The sequence below is a fragment of the Hippoglossus hippoglossus genome, chromosome 7, assembly GCF_009819705.1.
Source record: "Hippoglossus hippoglossus isolate fHipHip1 chromosome 7, fHipHip1.pri, whole genome shotgun sequence".
Classification (NCBI taxonomy): Eukaryota; Metazoa; Chordata; class Actinopteri; order Pleuronectiformes; family Pleuronectidae; genus Hippoglossus; species Hippoglossus hippoglossus.
The window spans coordinates 14,200,602-14,224,640 of record NC_047157.1 but is presented as its reverse complement, the minus strand read 5'-3'; the positions used below and the strand labels follow the sequence as shown (position 1 = coordinate 14,224,640).

Genomic DNA, 24,039 nt, shown 5'->3' with positions numbered 1-24,039 from the left:
TTAAAATTCTAAAATTAAAACGACAAACAACAGCACAGTGTGTGGTTGAGCTGCAGAAAGCATGTGTAAACTGAGCATGCTTTTTATATTGACTTATACTGTATATGCCTAGAATGTTGTTAATGAGTGAAACTCATCTGTATATTGCATTACAGTAAGAATAGATCAACAGGTTGTAATATACACCCAGTTATCATTATTATGGTAGTTGTGTTTGGTTCAAACAAATAAAAACAATAAAGTCAAACAGTCCAGCAAAACTTCTTTATGTTATTTCCCTTTCCCCCCTTGTCCTTCTATTGAACATACATTTTATACATATTAATATATTTCACTATGATTAATGTGACTTAAATAACCACAACCATCACGGTGGATGCATTTTAAAACTTATTCAAAGTTTAAACCGGTATAAACAGAACCTCTCTATTGACATAGGCGGACACATATTACTCCGCACCCAGTTGCGTAATGTGCCTTCCCCTAGAAACAATAGTCCACTGAGTGTTTATTAACATCTCAATTACTGAATATTTCGAGCAACACGCGACGGCCAAACTATCGCAGGATATATCAAATTAAAACGAGTGAATATATGAATGTGTAATAAGACAACAGGTCGGGTTTAAACAAAAAATAATAAATAAGATCCGGTTGCAGGGACAGGAAGCAAGGAGATACTCATGGCGCCCGACTAGAAAGAGGCAACAATTATCGGTTAGTAATTTGTGTCGTGTTTGGCGCCTCTGCAGCGGAGGACACCGATCTGCGCGAAACCCCACGGTAAGGAAAAAGCGTGGAGATCGAGGTGGCGGGCGGAGAGAAGGTTTTCATTTTCTTCAGGGAGAGAACCCGGACGGTCTGCGGCGGCTCAGGCCCTCGAGGTCCCCAGTAGAGCTCTCTGAATGCCTGAGTGGAAAAGCGGCTGCCTGGCGGAAAATGGCGACGCGGTGCAGGCAGGGTTACGGGCAGCTAGGCCCGTTTTAAAAACTCGGCTAGCGCACGTCACTCCCGAGGCTGTTTCAGCCGATGTGTCGAACAGTTCACATCTGTGACGCAGCTTTCCACTCACAGTTCATTCAGACGTTCAGACCCTCCTGGCTCGAGGAGCAAATGTCGTGCGAGTGTTTTAAAGCCTCGCAGAACACGACAGAGGCAGGAAAACAAAGCAGGTCTGCCAGCTACGTGCTAGCGTTAGCTGCCCTGCTGCACTGGGAGCTAACGCTAGTGTCCGATGACATTGGGGCTCTGAGGCACAAAGATGTCGTTTTTCCGTGTACAATCGCGGGTAAATATGGTCCATAGAACATTGAGATTTATTTCCCACAACCTTAACGTCCGTGAAGGGAAAGCAGTCCCTTCAGTCGGTTAATGTGTGGAGTGGCAGCGGTACTCGTGTATAAGTTATCTGGAATAAACACCTTCCCACTAAGTGATGGATGACAAACAATGTGCTTGCATTGTATCAGGCGTCAATAAAATTCTCTAATATACAATAATAACAGAAGTTGTATGTTTCTTGTAAATTCTGGATATCAAAACAATGCACAGTATTGTGAAACAAAACATGTTTAATTGGGAGAAAATGGTGTAAACTGTGGATTTAGTGTGGGAACAGCCAAACGTTTCATTACAGCCCAAACATCCCTTATGGCAGCAAAACAACTCCAGTTTCTCATACAATACAACTTTATTAATTCAGAAGGCAATTTGGTTTTAGTTAAGAGAAGCTCGACAAACATGCACCAAACAATAACACAATAAAAGAGCTGTTCAGCTGCGTTGAGCTAAAAGGGCAATGTCTTTTAATATATATATATATATATATATTAAAAGACATTGCACTTTATATATCATAAAAATGTCCCATGTTTGTCTTGTCATACACAACAGGCTGGAATATGCACCCATATGGTAGTTTTTGTTTGGTTCAACCAGATAAAACTAATATTGTCTAAGAAAAAAAGTGAAACTTCTTTATTCCCCTTTGATATCTATTCATTCTCCATACAGATCAAAGTAATGTGTAATTCACCTGCATTAACAGCCACTTAATGCAGTGGTTCATAAGCATCACTTCATACAAAAGATCCCCACATCAAATCTGTTCATGTGAACCTAATTAAATGTAGTTTTCAGCTTCTGCCTGTGGACCGTAACTTTATTTCCATATGTTCTCTACTGCTCTTTGTAACTTCTTTCCTACAAACTCATGACTGTTACAATATAATCCTCTTAAACGAACTCACCGTGACACACACTAAACTCGGTGACCTTTGAAACTGGGAAAGTGAAGTATTACAGAAAAACTGAAGAGTTAATATCCAGTTGGCTGAGCATCTGTCCGAATTAGTAACGCATAGGCGACACACACTGTACAACAACCTAAAGGTGTTACATATTATGTTCGATAGCAGGGCTACTAAGTTACCTCGTTCAAAATCATTCATTCATCACAGTTGTTGGAGAAACTGTTCCTGTTTCTGTCCCAACGCTTTTAAGATTTGTTTTAGAAGTCATTCTATATTTTTTGTTATCCAGTGAAACATCAGCAAAGATCATAGAATATCTTAAGTTGTGCAATTACTCTTGACACGAATGTTCCTGAGGGCAAGCGAACAAGGAATTATACATGAGTTGTGTTAATTTGAACACAATGAACTTGCAGTAATCCTGCTCAAGGGGGGGCTTTAAGTGTGGTGCACATAAAAAATGTGTTGTGTTCATGTCAAATTATTGTAGATAGTTATGGATTCGGAGGAGAATGAGGTGGAGAGCAGCAGTGATGCCGGCCCCTCGGGGATGGAGGAGCCATCCGAAAGCGGCATGGGGGTGGAGTCATCAGAGGCCATGTCTGCAGACAGCAGTGATGCTGCTGCCTCTCATACACAGGCCCCAGAGTCAGACTGCCATGTGGGACAGAGCTCAGAGGGACTTGTGGTAAGTTTTGCAAACATGCCTGTAAAAACTGTGACATGTTCAAGCCAGAAAAAACCAACAGTATGGCAGTTGTTTTTTATTTAAATATTTTAACACATCATGTTCTCGCCCTTCCCTCTCAAGGTGTTCATCCCAGAAACCAGCTCCAGTACAGATGTCCGAGTTTCATCAGTCCACCTCCCCGACTCCTCCTCAGTGGCCCAGTCCACCAGCGTGTCCAGTGTCTCCACGGTGACTCAGTCAGTGCTGGTGTCTGGGTCAGCCCAAGTGCTGGTCCACTCCAGCGCTGTGTCTGAAGGAGCCATGATGGTTTCTGACTCAACTGCTTCTACCTCATCAGACCTGGGGTCTGCCATTGACAAAATCATAGAGTCCACCATTGGGCCTGACATTATGAATGGTATCTCAGCTGTTACTCTTACATCTATTGTATTTAAGGCTGAGCAGCTTCAAGCCTCGTAATTCTACTTACACTGTACTGTACTGTTCTGCTTCTCTATCAGGTTGTATATCTGTGACCAGTGCAGAAGATGGGGCTGCAGAAACAACCCAGTATCTGATATTACAAGGACCAGATGACGGTAAGTGTGCCAATATTACTTCTGACCCATTAATACTTCAGCCCCTTTCAAAACATCAAAACATTGAAAGTTAATGACTCCCAGAAAATATATGACCATCATGTTCATACAGCATTTATTTACACAGCAAATAACTAATTTAATATTTCCATGTTACGTAATAAGAATATAACGCACCTACTTTATTTTAATCCTATAATAAGTGAGTTTTGACCTTTTTAAAAGTGATTTAAGTTCTACTTAGTGTGATGAGACGCAAGTAAGCATCGGAATGCAAACATTGGAATCCTTTTAAGTCAACTATGTACAATCCATCTGTTTGTATTTTCCACCATAGGTGCTCCCATGGTAGCTCATATGTCATCTTCAGCCATGTCCAATCGTATAGCCATAGAAGCTCTCGCTGAAGGTCCCACATCCACCTGTCTGGACCAGGGGGACCTGCAGGGCAACCTTGACCAGCCCGATGATCAGCCTGGACACTCGGGTTACCCAGAGGACAGCAGCAGTCAGCCTGACCAGCCCCAGCACTCCCACCCCTCCCAGTACATGGACTGCAGTGCAGATGGCCCAGACCAGACAGGGGAGTCCTCATCTTCATATGTGGAGTGTTCTGGCGAGGAACCTGACCAGACACGCTCCCATTCAGGCTTCCCTGACTACAGTGGGGATAACAGTGACCAGGACCTGCCTGGATACGTGGAATGCAGCGGAGCTGACTCGAACGCTACCAGCCAAGGTCACTATGTGGTAGAGTGCAGCGCTGGGTATCTTGAGTGTGCAGTGGACGATGGACAGCAGGCTCATCATTCACGCAGTTACATTGATAGTAGTGCAGACCACCGCTCCCTGGTAAGTCGGCAGTATGTGACGGAGTATGGCGGAGAATGTATTGCAGCTGCAGACTCTGAGCAGCCGGGTTGTTCTCAGTACCAAGCTGGGGATGATGATGAAGATGACGAGCAGAACCAGGAACCGGATCAGCCACAGCACTCCCGACAGCAGCCGCAACACTCCTGTTACATGGAGAGCAGCAATGGCCCCGAGGCCTCGCTCTATGCCGATGACAGCTCTTCATCAGACCACCCTCTGGCAGACACAGCGGGCTCAGGCGGGCTTCCTGAGGCCCTGGAGAGCAGTGAGAGCCAGTCTGGGCCCTATATCAGCAGCAGTGGGACGTATACCTCAAATACAGAGCCTGAGCTGGCTCAACAGTGCTCACCCAGCCAAGAGGAGCCGCAGGGCTCCCAGGGGCCTCAGATTGAAGCTGAGCTGGTCAGGGAGATGGAGACATCAACAGTAGCAGAAGTCCCAGGGGACAGAGCACCAAACCTTGCTGAGCTGGAGGAGATGATGGAAGTAGTGATTGTACAGCAGTTCAAGTGTAAGATGTGTCCATACAAGAGTGCTTCCAAAGACACACTCATTAACCACATGAGAGACAAACACTTTAAACCTGCAGGTGAGGTAGCTGATTATGTATCAAAGTGAAACTTTACTTTGCTTGTAAGTCGTGAATTCTTTTCTTATTCATGAAATGTTGGTTGTTCAGGGAACGTGCCAAAGAAACGTAAACGTGGACGACCTCCTAAAAGTGAGACGTTGGCCCGTCGTCAGGCAGAGAGGGAGGAAGCTGAGGAACGAAAGGCAGCAAAGGTGAAGGCTGCGGAGCCTCACCAGGCAGAGGAAGAAGAGGATGATGTTGTGGATTCTGGTGCTATTGACGATCCTGAAGGTCAGACTGGAAGATTTTTGTTGAACCCCAAATCAGATCATATAGAAATGGATACATTTTTTTAAGTCAGTGAAACAGTTACAGTATAAGAGTAATATTCACTGTCCCTGCTCTTCTGTTTATATGCAGAGGATAGTGACTACAGCCCAACAGAGGAGGACTGCAAAGAAAGACCTCCTGCCATACTGAAAAAGCCCACTCCCCCTATTTCCTCCTCCTCTTACGGTCGTCCTCGACGTAAGGTTGGTCGTCCGAGGAAGTACAGCTCTTTAGAAGACGGCTACAACGGCAAAGGTGGGTTCGCAAACTTTAACAAGCAAAACAAAAACCAGCCTGTCACTGCAAAGGGAACCTAAAATAGACAACTCACCCTTCAGATTTGTTTTCTTCATTCCTTCTCATATGTTTGTTACAGAATCGGAAAGTATTGCTAAGAAGCCCAGGGTTAGCGCTGATGCTAGTGTTCCTGAAGAGGCGAGCTCTTCCGGGTTAGGCAGCGGTTCTGCTATCGCGATTGATGGGGACACTGCTGAGGCCACAATAAGCCAATCTGACTCTGAGAACAAAGACCCTTCATCCAACTCTCAGCCAGAGGAGGAGTTCTTCCAGAGGAAACGGGGCCGACCCTCCAAGCGCTTCCTTCGCAAGAAATATAAGAAGTACCTAAATCGAAAGTAGGTAACTTTTCTTTAAGTTGTGTTGTTAAAAGTATCACATAACTTTCGCCATGCTTATTTCTGTCCCGCCATTATCTTCCAGTCGTTACTATAAATCCCTCAAACCTCTCCTGAGACCTCACAACTGCTGGATCTGTGGCTCGCGCTTCCTCACTCAGGAAGATTTGCGTTTCCATGTGGATTCGCATGAGGGCAATGACCCAGAGCTGTTTAAGTGTCTCCAGTGCAACTATCGCTGCAAGCGCTGGTCCTCACTCAAGGTTAGTCCCAATACAACTGCACAGCACTCAGGTTAACCTCAGTTTACATGCACGTTTCCATGGTGTTTTATAATGATTGGGAACTGTTTTACAGGAACACATGTTTAATCATGAGGGTATCAAGCCTTTCAAGTGTGAGGAGTGTGATTACACAAGTGTCTACAGGAAAGATGTACTTCGCCACTCAGCAGTCCATAACAAAGAGAAGTAAGAAACTCGGACAGCATTTACAGCAAGTTATTAAATGAATAACTTGATTACGGATTTTCATATGTTGTTACTCTTTTCTTTTCTTTATACAGGAAGAGAAGGACAGAGTTGGTAAGAAACCTCAAGTTTCCCATATTTAAATGGTGGTTAAATTCTATTTATGATAAACTCACTGTGTGATTATATGTGCTGATTCACGCAGGTGCCAAAGGTGTCCGAGTTCCCCTGCCCTGTGTGTCACAGAGTTTATCCCATGCAAAAGAGATTGACCCAGCATATGAAAACCCACTGCGCAGAGAAACCACACATGTGTGACAAGGTCAGACACAAAGACAATACAATTCATTAATAAATAAATATATATGAAATACTAATATTTTAGAAAAATATATTATGGCATTAAAGTTGCAGTGTGTAGAATTTAGGGACATCTAGTGGTGAAGTTGCATGTTGCAGCTGAATACCCCTCACCTCATCCTCCCCTTCCAAACATGACAGAGAACCTTTAGTAACCTTCACTTTTCATAAAAACTCAAAAGGTGTTTAGTTTGTCCAGTCTGGGCTACTACAACAAACATGGCGGCCTCCATAAAGATGACCCCCCCCCCCCGATGTAAATATAAAGTATTTCAATATAAAGGGCCCATTCTAGGGTAAATAAAACAACAAATTGTACAATTTAGATGAAACACACTTAAATATCACTAGGATTATTTATATAAAATTTCTGTCAATAGATCCCTTTCACCTAAATCTTACACACTGGACCTTTTAAGTGATTAACAACAATTGCAAGTTGAAAATCCCTGTGCTTGGCAAAATGATCACATGTTCGTCCATGAGAAACAAAATTGAATACATTTCAATGTTGGATTCAAGTAATTAAGGATTTCCTATGAAATGTTTTTTAAAAACATCAACTGTTATCATTTTTTACAAATTGTATGAAAGCATGATTTGCTGCCCAGCAGAATAATTTGGTGTGTTACTGTGATACTGGAAATTGAACAGATCATTTTTCCTACTGTGAAGTTCTGAAATATCTTGGTGAAGATGCCTGTCTGTCTTTGCAGTGCGGCAAATCTTTCAAGAAGAGGTACACATTCAAAATGCACCTACTGACCCACATCCAGAGTCTTGGAGACAGCAAGTCAGTACTGCAAGCAATACTTTCTCTCGTTTTCAATTACCAGTTTTCATGTCTTGTGGTTAGGAATTCTGGGCTAGAATACGTCATTGACTTTGATGTTAGTGTGATTCGATATCATAATGAATAACTTGTTGATGTACATGTACCAGGTTCAAGTGTGAGTTTTGCGACTACAGTTGTGACAACAAGAAGCTGCTGCTCAACCATCAGCTGTCCCACACCAACGACAGGCCCTTCAAGTGTGACTACTGTAAATACACCTCTTCTAAAGAGGAGTTCCTGGTCTCCCATCTAGCCATCAAACACACAGGTCAGTGATCAGAGACACTTTCATGAAGTTTCTTTAAACCAGTTTTATTGACATCCTCATGGATGAATGATACCTCTTCATTTTGTGTTTAAAATGTCTACAGGAGAGAAGCCTTTCTCCTGCGATATGTGTCACTTCACGACCAAGCATAGGAAGAACCTGCGTCTACATGTTCAGTGTCGCCATCCTGAGGCGTTTGAGGAGTGGTCTTCGGCTCACCCTGAGGAGCCTGTGAGGAGACGACGCAGACCCTTCTTCACCCTCCAGCAGATAGAGGATCTCAAACAACAAAATGACGACACACAGGGTTTACAGAGCACTATTGTGAGTCTGTTTTCTGTTTTTTTTTCGTTCTTTAATTTATTTTTGTGTTAAAGGTTGTGGCATTGGGAGATCATACTTTTTGCTCTCCGGTTCGTTAGGTTGCAGTGGATTCCGCGACACTACAAGCCATGCAGGGTATTGAAAATGCCTCCGTGTCCCAGGATGCAATGGGAAACACCACCATTATTTATGAACAAGGTCAGCGAACATTCCACATGAGAATGTTTTCATATTTCTGGTCATGTTATGTCGCTTTGCTGACTTTGTCTCCATCCACTCCTCAGCTGAATCCAGTGAACTATCCGCCCAGAATGCCCTTGACCTGCTGCTGAACATGAGCAACGCACGTGAACTGGCTGGAAACTCCTTACAGGTTGGTGCTGGTTGAAAAATGTCTGTTTGCATTAAAAGGGCAGAGTTTTCTACACAAAGTGTGCTGTCATTTTGGAACAAAATAAAGATTAAAGATGTCCTTATTGTGCTCCTCAGGTGGCTGTGCTCAAGGCAGAAGGTAAAGCTTTGGAGAAGGGCACTTGGAGCACAGTGACCACAGAACCGGGCCAGACCCAAAAGGTCATGACCTTCCATGTGTCTGAGAACGGTGACACGGTGCTACAGGAGGCCTACGACGCCACCCCCTCTGAAACAGCAGAGCTCACCCAGATCGCAATAGAAGCCTACGAAAGCGTTGGCGACTTCAATGTGGTGGAGCAGGCTGCTGAAGAAATCCACAGCCCTGGATACAGGTAACCTAACGCACAGTCTCACTTTCTTTGATTATGAGAAATGTGCTGTTACATTGAGAATCATAGTCACGTGACTGAAGATTAATTGTAAAGCGACTTTTTAATGTCTCAACAATCTAATTTCATGAAACTGCTGTTTTTGCAGTAATGATGAGAGCAGTCCATCGCAGACTTTAGATGTCTCTGGATCAGAGAGCATAAAAAGTGAAAAGTTCTATCTCACTTCATCGTTGCCCGATGGCGTGTTGCAACAAGTAGAGGTAAGTATCAACTGTAATATACAATTCAGGGGACATACCGATGTACTCGTCTGTATTCCTATCCTTTGACCATGTTTTTTTGTTTCTGTCAGCTAAGCAGTGAAGCTCCATCCTCTCCCTCTGCGGTGGGCTCTCCCAATTTCGGCTCCAAGAGGTTCTCCTGCCGAATCTGTATGGAGTCTTTCCATGGACGCTCTGACATGGAGAACCACAAGAGGGCGCACATAGATCCCAACACGTTCAAGTGTCCTGACTGTGACTTCACTTCCTCCTCCTGGCCTGAGGTTAAGGTGCGTCTCTCAAAGTTATGCAGCGCTGTGGTATGTGAGTCATTACGTCATCATGCTGGCATTTGTGACTATGTAGACAGCCGTGTGAACACAACACGCACCTCAGACGACATATATGAAGTAGAGGTTTTGATCCCATTTGGTGTGCAATCCATGTGCCTCTTGCGTTCTTATTTCATCATAATATATTTGTCCTCATTGCAAAAGCCATAAATCTTTGTAAGGTTTTTTCACGGGGCACAGTAATATTAATATTTTCACAGCTCATCAAATTACATTGTATTAGTGTAAAAGTAAAAAAAAAGCATCTCCACCCTCATATGTCAGACATTGTTTTGTATTTTTCAGAAGTGTAATTTCAAAGGCATTTCTGTCCTTTGGACCTCGACTTTTCTGACATTGATTGATATCCTGCTTTATTTTAGGATCACATGGAGCTGCACTCCTACTTACGTCCCCACAAGTGTCCAAACTGCAGCTTTGCCTCCAAGAACAAGAAGGACCTGCGTCGACACACGATGACCCACACCAACGAGAAACCCTTTTTTTGCAAACTCTGCGGGCAAAGGTCAGAAGGAATTTGAGTCGCCGCAAAACATGTGTTTAGTAAACAGCATAAACTCCTTTGAGACATTAGACCACAAAGTGGTCAGGAAAAGCTGTTCATGTTAATTAATATCAATTTTTTCTCCAATATCTCAGGTTTAACCGTAATGGCCATCTGAAGTTTCACATGGAGCGTCTCCACAGTCAGGATCATCCTACTCGCAAGACACGTAGCGACTCATCTCAGCACACCATCATAGTCAACAGTGACGAGGAGGCTTTAGCCACGCTGCAGTGTAAGGAACCATATATATATATATATATATATATATATATATATATATATATATATATATATATATATATATAAATGAAGGAACCCTAATACATGTAGTATTAGGGTTCACATCTGATCTATATAACGGAGGACACAAAAATAAATCTAAACCGGTATGTGTGCGTGTCTATATCTGCAACAGCCCTGCAGGCACATCAGACTGTCATTACTCCAGAGCGGCTGCAGGCCTTGGGACAGGAGCACATCATTGTAGCTCAAGAACAGACGCTGTCAGACCAGGTACGCTCCCTACCTATTTGTAACGTCACACAATTCTTTGAAACTCTTTTTTTTTTTTTTTGCATGCAGTAAATTTATAGTCTTGACTTTATAACTAAATACATTAATGTATGCATTTTGCAGGAGGAGGGCACATACATTCAGCAGATAACCACCATAGATGGACAGACAGTTCAGCACCTGATGACAGGAGACAACCAGGTGACAGAGGTTAGATTCGACCACTTCATGTTCTAATGTACATGACAAAAATGAAAGTTAAATAAATATATCAGAAGAATGTTCCAGTTCCGCTTTCAGCTCACGTTTCTTGTTTCACGTCCTGTTTCAGGTCCAGTACATCATCTCACAAGATGGAGTTCCGCATTTGATCCCTCAGGAGTATGTAGTAGTAGCTGACGGTGACCACATACAGGTCAGTGTAACCACTGCTGTTTTTAGTTACTCTAACTGATGAGGATCTTATTACAGGCTGTGTCTCTAGTTACTGATCTCTAACTGTTCCTCAGATGCCAGATGGACAGATCATCCAGTATGAGCACGATGGGACCTTTCTGCAGGAGCAGCAGGTGAGGAGCATCATCTGAAATGCTCTACACAGAAACAGTTTATGTTTTGACAGAAGTTCATTGCTCCATATTGTTTATGTGTTCAGATCGCCGTGAGTCATGACGGTCAGATCCAGTATCTGCCCATCAGCTCGGAGCAACAGATAGTGAATCCTGAAGACCTGGAGGCCGCGGCCCAATCTGCTGTCACAGGTCGGTCCCTAAAGGAACAGATGGCACGAGTCCTACACTACACTATTAGACTCTTTGTATTTCAAACACCATGAATGTTGTTCTGTAAATCACATTTACCAAAGGAGGCTTCAAATTTAAAAACTAGTTGGGCTCTAGTTAACTATTATAACTAGAGCCCAACTGAGTTTGAGTTTTTAATTTTTTTGGGGCCGATATTAGACAGTAAAAATGTCTAATACGGATCATATAAATATATATATATATATATATATATATATATAAAAATTACCAATGTTTCTTAAGATTGAAGAAGTCATTGAGCTTTGATATTTTACAATTTAACTTTAATTGTAAACTTTATTATAAATATCTATAAATAAACACAAAATAAAAATACAACCAAATATATAGATATTTAAAATTAACATAAATGTCCTGTATTGTCTAGTCTGTAAAATTTAATTCTTCCTCTCGACACATATCTGAAGTGTTTATAAATCAAACATAAATACCGATGTGAAAGGCTCATATTGGCCGATTTTTATCACCTATATGATTAATCGGTCGGGCTCTAATCATAATCTATCAGATAAAAATAAGTCAGTTTAGATTTTACACTCAGATTAAATACTTCATAAATTGATTGTTTCGACTATTTTCATGAATTTGAATTTAAAATCTTGCTGTGGATTAGTTGATGCACCGTCAAGGAGACAAGAACGTAGCTATTCTCTGCAGGTTGATTTTCAAACTTTACTAAAATGACTGGGAACAATCTGGTTATCAACAGTGTTTAATGCTGTGTGGAGGATCACCATTCATAGATAATGAGCAAACAACAGATGGGTTGCTGTGGGCAACCAGCTCATGATCTTATTTACCAATGGGCTTAACAATAACATGAAGTATGAAATCACCTTTATGAAAATTAATAGCAACAATGGCAGCAGACAACAAATCACACTAAATGGATCATCTTTGTTCCTGTAGCAGTAGCAGAGGCAGCGATGGCGCAGACTCAGACGGTCTACACTGAAGCTACACCTGAACAGCTGGAACAGCTGCAGCAGCAGGGCATCCACTATGATGTCATCACCTTCACTGATGAATAGACGGCTTCTTAAAACTACTTGGACTCAAACCTGCGTCGCCCAGGACCAATACAAACCACTATGAGCTGACAAGTACCGTGCAGTGACCTCAACCTATTTATGCATTCAGCTGGCTGTGAACTAAAGCATCGTGTCCTCCACGGTATCATCTGCTCGGGGGTGTTTGCACTGTTTAGTAAGATCAACAGCTTTTTGTAAATTCAGATTATTGCACCCAGCGCTTCTAACTTAATCATAGGGGCTGTGCATTTAGAAGCGGGATTGTAATTATTAAAATGTATTTGTGTTTATGTGCCTCAACTGCTTCGATTTGCAAGACAATGTTATCAAAGAAAATGAAACGGCTTATATCGTGTGTTTGGAAATATACAGAGTATCCAAATGAACATTTTAGTTTTCAGATGGAGTAAATGGAAAGGGGAGCGTTTATTTTTGATCTGTAATAAGACATGTTGATTGCTAGAATGCCACAACCTCATGTTTACTGAATATGAACATGTACATACCTTTTACATTTGTCTTTTGTTCTGTAAAGAGCGATTTGTTTTGGATTAGTGAATATGAAGTGTTTAATAAGCTAAAAGCTGACACCAAATAAATCACTTTGTGTATATTCTCTGTATCCATAAATGCTCAGTGCTTACTTTATTGATTTCTTATATCTATTCCTATGTATTTGTATATACTGAATTACTGCAGCAGACATTTAAAAAGTTATTCAACCACAATCACTCGGCTGAGACACTTTTTTCAGGGTCAGTTTATTCACCTCTTCAGTCATCATGCAACACGCTTTGTGGTTTTCTATTGCGACATGTTGGGCTAATTGAAAATGCATGCGCAGCATTTTGCAATAGAACGGTAGATGATATAATTTATTCAAATGCAATTCAATCGTAACCAACACAAATAAACATCACATAACAACTAAAATATACAACATCCAAAATGTTCTGTTAAGAATTCTTCATATGTGAAAAGTTTCCTTGCTGAATACTGGAGATAAATGCAATAGTTTTTAAATGATCTACAGTTCAGCTTCAGCTCCCTCCAACCCGCTGCACTGGATTCTGTCAAAATACAGTGCATCCGGAAAGTATTCACAGCGCTTCACTTTTTCCACATTTTGTTATGTTACAGCCTTATTCCAAAATGGATTCAATTCAAAATTCTACACACAATACCCCATAATGACAAAGTGAAAAAAGTTTGTTTAAAAGTTTTGCAAATTTATTAAAATTAAAGAACGAAAATATAACATGTACATAAGTATTCACAGCCTTTGCTCAATACTTTGTTGAAGCACCTTTGGCAGCAATTACAGCCTCAAGTCTTTTTGAGTATGATGCCACAAGCTTGGCACACCTATCTTTGGGCAGTTTTGCCCATCCTTCTTTGCAGGACCTCTCAAGCTCCATCAGGTTGGATGGGGAGCGTCGGTGCACAGCCATTTTCAGATCTCTCCAGAGATGATCAATCAGGTTCAAGTCTGGGCTCTGGCTGGGCCACTCAAGGACATTCACAGAGTTGTCCCGAAGCCACTCCTTTGTTATCTTGGCTGTGTGCTTAGGGTCGTTGTCCTGTTGGAAGATGAACCTTCGCCCCAGTCTGAGGTCCAGAGTGCTCTGGAGCAGGTTTTCATCAAGGATGTCTCTGTACATTGCTGCATTCATCTTTCCCTCGATCCTGACTAGTCTCCCAGTTCCTGCCGCTGAAAAACATCCCCACAGCATGATGCTGGTATTGGCCAGGTGATGAGCGGTGCCTGGTTTCCTCCAGACATGGCGCTTGGCATTCAGGCCAAAGAGTTCAATCTTTGTTTCATCAGACCAGAGAATTTTGTTTCTCATGGTCTGAGAGTCCTTCAGGTGCCTTTTGGCAAACTGCAGGCGGGCTGTCATGTGCCTTTTACTGAGGAGTGGCTTCCGTCTGGCCACTCTACCATACAAGCCTGATTGGTGGAGTGCTGCAGAGATGGTTGTCCTTCTGGAAGGTTCTCCTCTCTTCACAGTGCAACGCTGGAGCTCTGTCAGAGTGACCATCGGGTTCTTGGTCACCTCCCTGACTAAGGCCCTTCTCCCCCGATCGCTCAGTTTGGCTGGGCGGCCAGCTCTAGGAAGAGTCCTGGTGGTTCCAAACTTCTTCCATTTACGGATGATGGAGGCCACTGTGCTCATTGGGACCTTCAATGCTGCAGACATTTGTCTGTACCCTTCCCCAGATCTGTGCCTCGATACAATCCTGTCTCGGAGGTCTACAGACAATTCCTTGGACTTCATGGCTTGGTTTGTGCTCTGACATGAGCTGTCAACTGTGGGACCTTTCCAAATCCTGTCCATTCAACTGAATGTACCACAGGTGGAGTCCAATCAAGTTGTAGAAACATCTCAAGGATGATCAGTGGATACAGGATGCACCTGAGCTCAATTTTGAGTGTCATGGCAAAGGCTGTGAATACTTATGTACATGTGATTTTTTCGTTTTTTATTTTTAATAAATTTTCAAAAATTTCGAAAACCCTTTTTTCACGTTATCATTATGGGGTATTGTGTGTAGAATTTTGAGGGAAAAAATGAATTTAATCCATTTTGGAATAAGGCTGTAACATAACAAAATGTGAAAAAAGTGAAGCACTGTGAATACTTTCCGGATGCACGGTATATTTGCGACAATCAGTCAGTTCCACACTTCTCACTGGAAATCGAACCCCCTCACTAAAGTTACATTGAGCAAGAATAGATGACCAGGGTGAGTTATGGGAATGTAAGAGGAACCATTCTCCCTATTACCACTCATTTTGAAGCTGCTATTTTAAGGTTAAAAAAATATGTGTGCATGTGTTTTGCTTTTATGAAACGTCAGAAATGTCAGAAATGTTCTGCAACACATGTTGCATGTTTAGAACAACACACAGCTGACCGAAGAACTCCACAGGCTTAATTACGAAAATAAAATGTAAAATGTAAATAAAACTGAATAAATACAAAAACCAATTGAAAGTTAATCATCATAAATATTTGAGAATTAAAATGCACAATAGCTCAAACTCAACTCCAGCGATGATGATGATGATGATGATGATGATGTTGGGACCTCGGGATGGAGGATAAAAGTGTAACTGTTCAACCAAATAAACAAAATCTTAAAAACAATCAATAAATTCTTTAAATAAATTCTGAATTTGACAGGAAGCCAGTAAGGACACAGGCCAGTCCCTGAGCTGATGAAATGACCACTTCCTCGTCTTCCCCTGGTGAGGAGGAGCCTCGGATCCTTTAAAAATAATGTCAAACCATGCTGAGACTTGATAATGGCACTGAAGATGAAGTTTTCCTTCGTCTTTCTTCTTTTATTAGGTATGAAATAATTATAATACCAATTTTTGCACTTTGCAGTGTGTTAAGTGACATATTGACAAGAGATGTTTGTTTTCCAGATTTCCCTCATCTCAACGGGCAGGAGAGGATCAAGGAGTTTGAACCCATTCTGCTGAGACTCGAATTCCCTCCAATTTACAACAGTTACATCAAGTCCTGCTGCAAACTCTACCAAGACATTTGTTACCCGCTGATGGACAGCGATGGGTCCACCTACGGGCTGCTGAGAGGAAGAGTGACCAAAACAGAGGGGGACGGCTGGATCGAGTTCAAAATATCAAACGTTAGGTTAGAGGATGCAGGAAACTACAGATGCTTTGTGTCGGGAATCCCATACATCAACATCGACAAGTTTGTCGTGGTCACAGGTAGGATAAGTATTCCTACAATTTGCATTTTTGTGATGTTACAAATGTGTCTTATACAAATATTACAGTGTTACAGCTTCGCAAGATAAATGTTTTTTTAGCAAAGTTGTATTTTATTGTTCCCCTCTCACCTTTGTAAAGGATTAAAACTCTGCTTCTCATCTATATGATGTTCTTGCATTTTGCAGAATCCTCAATTCCCCACACTTCGTCTCAGCCTCCCCTGACAACAACCATCAAAACCCTCAGCACCTCCACATCACTCCGACCAGAATCCACCGGGCCCGTCCTCTCACAGGACAACGCCGACCGTCCCAGGTGGATTAACTCATTTCCTGTTTCATGCTGGTTGTACAGTGTTTTCCTACTTAAGAAGAATAATATTTCATCTGAATTTCTGTGTCCCCCTCACAGCATGCCCTGGAGTTTTAGCCTGCCCCTATTGGTCGTTGTGTCCATTACAGTGATGATTGTGATCACTTTGGTTATGGGTGTAGTTTGCTGCATAGTGAAGGCAAAACCTGAAAAGCCAGGTTGGTTTCCTTAAAATGTTCATTGATTCAGTGATTCAGTAAAAAAAAAATATGTATATATATATATATGAACGAGTTGTTTTTCTTTGCAGACAAATGTGGAGAAACTCTGTGGGAGTCACAGAAGCAAGATGCAACGGTAGGTGCTAAACAGGGAACATGCCACCTCATGTGACTCATGGTCACTTGTCTTTATGAGAAGATTTCTTCCTCTACCGTCTCTTGACTAAGTTTGTCTCCTGCAGGAAATAAGTGGCGTCTCCGAAACAGTGGCCATCACAGCTCATCAGAAATCCACACAGCAAACCTGAGGATTCCCAAAACACGAGCGGCAGCCCCGGACCCTGCAGCGGACACTGAGACGGTGGAGGACTCCACACTGGCAGTCCACCAGTGAATTCAGGGGAAAGTCTCTGATTTTAACGTGGGAGAATGAGGGGTCCACCAGCGCTTTTGGAGCTTGAACTGCACAATGGACGAGATATCTTGAACTCTGCAGCTTTATTTGTCTCTTTGTCACTTTTGTGTATGTACATGTTAAACCTCTGGTCTACATCTTTAAATGTATACAACATGAGCTTTTGTGTAAATGATTGAAGGCCTAAAAAATGAAATGATAATGGGATTAAAGAAATGATCTCTCATGATAACAGCGCAAAAGGTTTGTGTGGATTCCTTGAGGTTTGATGCTTTTTAAATCTTCATGGTCAAATACCGTTGTTAGCTTGTGACATCTTATCTCTTCTCACAACACCGCTCGATTTTCCTGTCTTTACACAAAAACATGGTGTCAGTCATTTTTCTATCATCCATATAAGGTCTGGTTTCTCTGAGGAGTGAGCCGACCAAACTTATTCTTATTCCTGTGACATTTCGGAGCAACACTGTACCACAAACCTCCTGTGGCCGAAGATTTCAAATGTTTTTTAAAGCCCAAAGAAAGTTGTTGTTGCTTTAATCTTTTTTATTGCAAATGCAACATATACACATCTATATTTTCCACTTTGTCTCCTGCTCAGTCATGTCCTGACACATTTACAGGCAATCCATCAGGTGTCTCATCTGATTACACAGACTTGGCCAGACCGATGTACTGAGACTGCACTGTAAGAAATTGCTGGAAGAAAACGGCCAAATTCTGACAGTAACATTCTGTTTTCCATTAAAACGGCACTGTGCTGTAGAAAACAATGCATTCTGGGAAATATTTATGAGCAGCTTGCTGTTTTCCTTAAAACATTGCAATATACTGTGAACAGCATTGCATTCTGGGGGTGATGTCAGAATCAACGGCAGAGAGGTCCTGCAAAAACGGACTGCTACTATATTTGTAGAAGACACGTGGAAAAGTGTCTGTGACAGTTGGATACTGGATGATCAGTCTTGAGGATCATATGTGGGGGTATCCACCCAATCTTTGGGACAGGGCCTGTTGTTTACAGTGTTCACATCTTTAACTGGGAAGCTGCCTGTACAAGGTAAGACTTGTACACTCTTTTATTTCACATTTTTCACATTTATTTTCAACCCTAACTTCATAAACACTTGTATAGACATCATATATCATAGACTTTATTTCTATCCAACCTCTAATCTCAGATTCCTGTGTTTTGTAGATGCTTCTTTTGAATCAACCCAGAAAGAGGAACAAAACCCGTTTGGGGGACTCGTCTCCAAGAGGACAGGGAGAGTCATTCAGAAGAAATCTGTAACAATCAACCTTGTAGACTTTGAGTGGAGTTTCATAGGTCAGTGAGAGCTCTCTCCCCAGGTTATTTGTTGATTTTTCTCTTTAATTTTGTACATGTAATCATATTCTTGTTCTCCTGTCCACTAAATAGGAATTATTTCACTTCAAAAATGTGGGTATGCTTACTTTTTATGTACACAAAAGGGAACATACTCACTTGTCCCAGGGCAGGTATACCATGGTAGGATTTGATCACTTAAGCTTTTAAAGGTTACTGTGTATATTATCAGTATCTGAGCAGACCCTATATCCTCCGCTTTATTTCACTCTGTTAGAAATTCGGATCAGTTATTGGATGTATTTACTTCATGAATGTCACTTCTTGGTCTTCCATGCAATCAAGTTGCAGAGCTCCCACTGTCCAATACCTCAGAAACCATGTTCTAATGACAGTGTTTAGAGGACAATGTATCCTGCCATTGTGTTGTTAAATGAATAGTTTTAAAGAGATTTGTCTGATAAAGGCACTATTAGTTTACCAGGAGTTTACCATTTAAAATTTTTAAAATGTAATCTTTCATATAGTATTTCATTATCACTTGTTATAGATTACGTTTGTAGGATTAATGTTTTTGTCCTAATACTTGCAGTGTCAAGATGCACCATTTCTCCAAGTGTTTTACAAGGTTTATTGGTTTTATCCCATTTAATGAACATACTGATAACTGTCATGTTCTGTTGTGCACAGCTGAAATCTTCAACTGTAATGGACAACTTTGTTTCTATCAACAGAAAACAGCAAGTATTTCAATTGGTGTCGCCTTTTATAAATAAATGTTGGTTTAATCAATTGATCTTGTTTTCTCCAAGTCTCCTCTTTTCTGTAAAATGTTTTGGTTGCTCCCCATTTTATTTACCTTAATCATTCAGTATACGTTGTTCAGATTATCACATCAAAATAGCGAACCAAGGTTTTGGTAAAGAGGAGTTTAATTTATAGGAATTGACTGTCATCCATGCTGCTATTACATTAAATTACATTTTACGGTATTTGAGATTATGTTGAATTTCATTTAAAACAATAATGTACAGACTGATGCTAATCGTATTCTGTAAATATAAGAAAAGGAGGGGTGCCGATGGAGATCACACCATAGTAGGCCAACTAGAGGGACAAGAGAAGACACATATCCATGACAATATAATCATTACGCAATGTAAACTGCCTGTAAAGTGTGCACAATGTGATACACAATCGTGTTGGTGTCCTTCAGTCATAGGGTGACTGGCAGAAAAAGTGAAAAGTAAGGTGGCCCTGAGAGCTCAACGCACTGCAACTTAAGAAAACACATGCAAGTGGACAAAACACAAGCAAAGTAAGAAAACATCTTCATCAATTTCACAACACAACACAACACTTTACAAAAACGCGCTGCAAATACAGAAACGCGCAGCAAATACAGAAAATGACATCGGAAGTGTTTCAAGAGGACACCTAAAAGTGATGGACATGTCCGCTTGTTGTTGCTGCCGCAGTTTGGAGTTGTTAAAATCTGTGTCCGTCAGTGATCTTGGAAAATTTGCTAAACTGTAAACGTTTTTGGTTTATTTTAATAAATAATAAACTTTATTACTGCAGATGTATCCTGTTAACCCTCTGAGACCCACTGGGCCGTATATGATCTCAAATATAATGTTGTCTTTAGAGCGTCATGACTCCTCAACGGTCTGAGCTAGAGACATGCCGTTTTCTCCTGTTAAACTGAATAAACAGCGCTAACAAGCAAGCCCCTGTTCGTGAGGCAATGTATTGTCCATATTGTGCAGGGGTAGGTAACCTTTACTATCAAAAGAGCAATTTTTCCCCCTCTTCCGAGCTCTGATCTCACTGGAGCCAGTGTGTGTGTGCGCTATTTGGGAGCACACACACACACACACACACACACACACACACACACACACACACACACACACACACAGACACACACACACTCCTGGTATTTCATGATGGCCTGATACGATGATGATTTAAAAAATGAATGTGACGTTCACTTACGTTCATCGTTACGTTCACGTTAATCATATAAAAACTGATTCGTTAAGTTCACCGTTCACGAAAAATATGCACAACACTGTACTGTACAGCCACTGCAGAGGGGCTGAAGAGCTGCGGGTTGCCGACCCCTGTGTGGAGCCGAATTTGTTTGATGTATTGGACGTTTTTGTATCTCCTTTGGCAGCAGTGTCCATCACTTTTAGCTGTCCTCTGGAAACACTTCCGTTGTCGTTTTCTGTATTTGCTGCGCGTTTCTGTATTTGCTGCTTATTTCTGTATTTGCTGCGCATTTCTGTATTTGCAGCGCGTTTCTGTATTTGCTGCACATTTCTGTAATGTGTTGTGTTGTGTTGTGAAATTGATGAAGATGTTTTCTTACTTTGCTTGTGTTTTGTCCACTTGCATGTGTTTTCTTCAGTTGCAGTGCATTGAGCTCTCAGGGCCACCGTATGTTTCAGGTCCAGTACATCATCTCACAAGATGGAGTTCCGCATTTGATCCCTCAGGAGTATGTAGTAGTGGCTGACGGTAACCACATACAGGTCAGTGTAACTGCTGTTTTTAGTTCCTTTAACTGATGATGATCTTATTACAGGCTGTGTCTCTAGTTACTGATCTCTAACTGTTCCTCAGATGCCAGATGGACAGATCATCCAGTATGAGCATGATGGGACCTTTCTGCAGGAGCAGCAGGTGAGGAGCATCACCTGAAATGCTCTACACCAGTGGTCGCCAACCCGTCGATCGCGATCTACCGGTCGATCTCCCAGTCTTCACTGTCGATCCCCCAACTCTCTGGACTCACTGGCTATCGTCGCCCCGCAGATCAGCTGTTTGTCGGTTGTCTGTTTTTCACACGCGCTGTGTGTCCGCTACTGGCGGTGGAGTTGCAGGTTTATCTCCTGCATTTCCTTCAAGAACAAGTTGGTTCATGTACTAAACTAAATGTCAGGACTCTACGGTATGAAGATGCGCATCTTTCGGTCTGTCGATAACAATCAAAGACCCGCTGGAACAAATGAGTCGATTCAGAAGGTGAAACGCTGGAGTGCTTTTACTTTGAAACGGGTTCGGGAAGTGATGTAAATACGTTTGTGTCATAGAGAGATGAACATCGTGGTTCACAGCAGAATAAACAGAGAAGATGATCTTTCACCTGAGTTTTAAAGTGTTTCTGATGAATTTATGTCACAAACAAATGGTTGCAACACTTTCTGTATGCCTTTTCAAAATAAAAGCACTCCAGCGTTTCTGTTGCTGGAATCCATTCCCGTGTTTAAAAAGGGGTTATTATTGTGAAATATTTGCAAGAGCGGAAGATGCACGGCTTCATACTGTGTAGTACTGGTATTTATCTGAGTACAAGGGACTTCTTTCATGCAGGGTATTAATCATATTTGTGTACATATTCAAATCAAAGCCTATATGTACAAAAATTGTGCTGCAGTAGCAGCTCCTCTGCAGAACATGTTGTGGAACTGAGAAGCTACATATTTTGCATTGTAAATATGAATTGATATTAATTTGAATATTGCGCATTGAATAGAAAAAGTTGCACAACTGCCCTTCTTTGTGTATATTTATTTCTTGTACATTCAGCCTTTAATGAAATGTAATGTAATGGTAGATCTCGGCTTAAGTTTGGAATTAAAAAGTGATCTTGGGCTCGAAAAGGCTGGCGACCACTGCTCTACACAGTAACAATTTATTTTTTTGACAGAAGTTCATTGCTCCATATTGTTTATGTGTTCAGATCGCCGTGAGTCATGATGGTCAGATCCAGTATCTGCCCATCAGCTCGGAGCAACAGATAGTGAATCCTGAAGACCTGGAGGCCGCGGCCCAATCTGCTGTCACAGGTCGGCTCTCTAAAGGAACAGATGGCACGAGTCCTACACTAAACTATTAGACTCTTTGTATTTCAAACACCATGAATGTTGTTCTGTAAATCACATTTACCGAAGGAGGCTTCAAATTTAAAAACTAGGAGCTGGTGACTCCCTCTCAATTAACTATTATCACTAGAGCCCAACTGATTTTTTTGGGGCCGATATTAGACAGTAAAAATTTGTAATACTGATATATAGGATCATATATATTTAACGAAAAATTGCCAATGTTTCTTAAGATTGAAGAAGTCATTGAGCTTTGATATTTTACAATTTAACTTTAATTGTAAACTTTATTATTAAAAGCTATAAATAAAAACAAAATACAAATACAACCAAATATAAAGATATTTAAAATAAACATAATTTGTTTATGTAAAATATAAACATAAATGTCCTGTATTGTCTAGTCTGTAAAATTGAATTCTTCCTCTCGACACATATCTGAAGTGTTTATAAATCAAACATAAATACCGATGTGAAAGGCTCATATTGGCCGATTTTTATCACCTATATGATTAATCGGTCGGGCTCTAATCATAATCTATCAGATAAAAATAAGTCAGTTTAGATTTTACACTCAGATTAAATACTTCAAAAATTGATTGTTTCGACTATTTTCATGAATTTGAATTTAAAATCTTGCTGTTGATTAGTTGATGCACCGTCAAGGAGACAAGAACGCAGCTATTCGATATGATGTCATCACCTTCACTGATGAATAGACGGCTTCTTAAAACTACTTGGACTCAAACCTGCGTCGCCCAGGACCAATACAAACCACTATGAGCTGACAAGTACCGTGCAGTGACCTCAACTTATTTATGCATTCAGCTGGCTGTGAACTAAAGCATCGTGTCCTCCACGGTATCATCTGCTCGGGGGTGTTTGCACTGTTTAGTAAAATCAACAGCTTTTTGTAAATTCAGATTATTGCACCCAGCGCTTCTAACTTAATCATAGGGGCTGTGCATTTAGAAGCGGGATTGTAATTATTAAAATGTATTTGTGTTTATGTGCCTCAACTGCTTCGATTTGCAAGACAATGTTATCAAAGAAAATGAAACGGCTTATATCGTGTGTTTGGAAATATACAGAGTATCCAAATGAACATTTTAGTTTTCAGATGGAGTAAATGGAAAGGGGAGCGTTTATTTTTGATCTGTAATAAGACATGTTGATTGCTAGAATGCCACAACCTCATGTTTACTGAATATGAACATGTACATACCTTTTACATTTGTCTTTTGTTCTGTAAAGAGCGATTTGTTTTGGATTAGTGAATATGAAGTGTTTAATAAGCTAAAAGCTGACACCAAATAAATCATTTTGTGTATATTCTCTGTGTCCATAAATGCTCAGTGCTTACTTTATTGATTTCTTATATCTATTCCTATGTATTTGTATATACTGAATTACTGCAGCAGACGTTTAAAAAGTTATTCAACCACAATCACTCGGCTGAGACACTTTTTTCAGGATCAGTTTATTCACCTCTTCAGTCATCATGCAACACGCTTTGTGGTTTTCTATTGCGACATGTTGGGCTAATGGAAAATGCATGCGCAGCATTTTGCAATAGAACGGTAGATGATGCAATTTCGTCAAATGCAATTCAATCCTAACCAACACAAATAAACATCATATAACAACTAAAATATACAA

General features: G+C 41.1%; 1 protein-coding gene and 1 long non-coding RNA gene across 5 annotated transcripts; both read left to right on the top strand.

The window, feature by feature from the left end:
• Positions 1-392: 392 nt before the first annotated feature.
• On the top strand, positions 393-23,709 carry LOC117764513 (zinc finger protein 335-like). 4 transcript variants are annotated; one of them, XM_034590362.1, is made up of 29 exons: positions 808-1,288; positions 2,743-2,940; positions 3,064-3,340; positions 3,444-3,521; positions 3,859-4,983; positions 5,074-5,256; positions 5,386-5,550; positions 5,672-5,930; positions 6,016-6,193; positions 6,288-6,400; positions 6,496-6,514; positions 6,606-6,722; positions 7,477-7,553; positions 7,703-7,863; positions 7,967-8,187; positions 8,286-8,385; positions 8,472-8,560; positions 8,677-8,933; positions 9,079-9,193; positions 9,286-9,483; positions 9,909-10,051; positions 10,186-10,325; positions 10,509-10,606; positions 10,730-10,816; positions 10,938-11,021; positions 11,116-11,175; positions 11,262-11,367; positions 12,340-12,437; positions 23,076-23,709. In XM_034590362.1, the coding sequence occupies exons 1-29, from the start codon at positions 1,262-1,264 to the stop codon at positions 23,097-23,099; spliced, it is 4,797 nt and encodes a 1,598-aa protein (XP_034446253.1). In that variant the 5' UTR covers positions 808-1,261; the 3' UTR covers positions 23,100-23,709. The 4 variants fall into 4 exon arrangements, with proteins under 4 accessions (XP_034446256.1, XP_034446253.1, XP_034446255.1 ...); XM_034590365.1 differs by lacking the exons at positions 808-1,288; positions 23,076-23,709 and adding an exon at positions 393-783 and having other exon boundaries at positions 12,340-13,189; XM_034590364.1 differs by lacking the exon at positions 23,076-23,709 and having other exon boundaries at positions 12,346-13,189.
• Positions 20,942-22,356, top strand: LOC117764516. Its single transcript, XR_004614404.1, has 3 exons — positions 20,942-21,027; positions 21,119-21,178; positions 22,239-22,356. It is a non-coding gene; the product is annotated as an uncharacterized LOC117764516 (long non-coding RNA).
• Positions 23,710-24,039: the final 330 nt, after the last annotated feature.

Excerpts from the sequence above, each read along its gene's own strand:
- LOC117764513 (XM_034590362.1), top strand. The coding sequence starts at position 1,262 with ATGTCGTTTTTCCGTGTACAATCGCGG. Across the intron at positions 5,931-6,015 it reads AAGAAGTACCTAAATCGAAA|TCGTTACTATAAATCCCTCA; the intron begins GTAGGTAACTTT and ends ATTATCTTCCAG. Across the intron at positions 10,326-10,508 it reads GGCTTTAGCCACGCTGCAGT|CCCTGCAGGCACATCAGACT; the intron begins GTAAGGAACCAT and ends TATCTGCAACAG.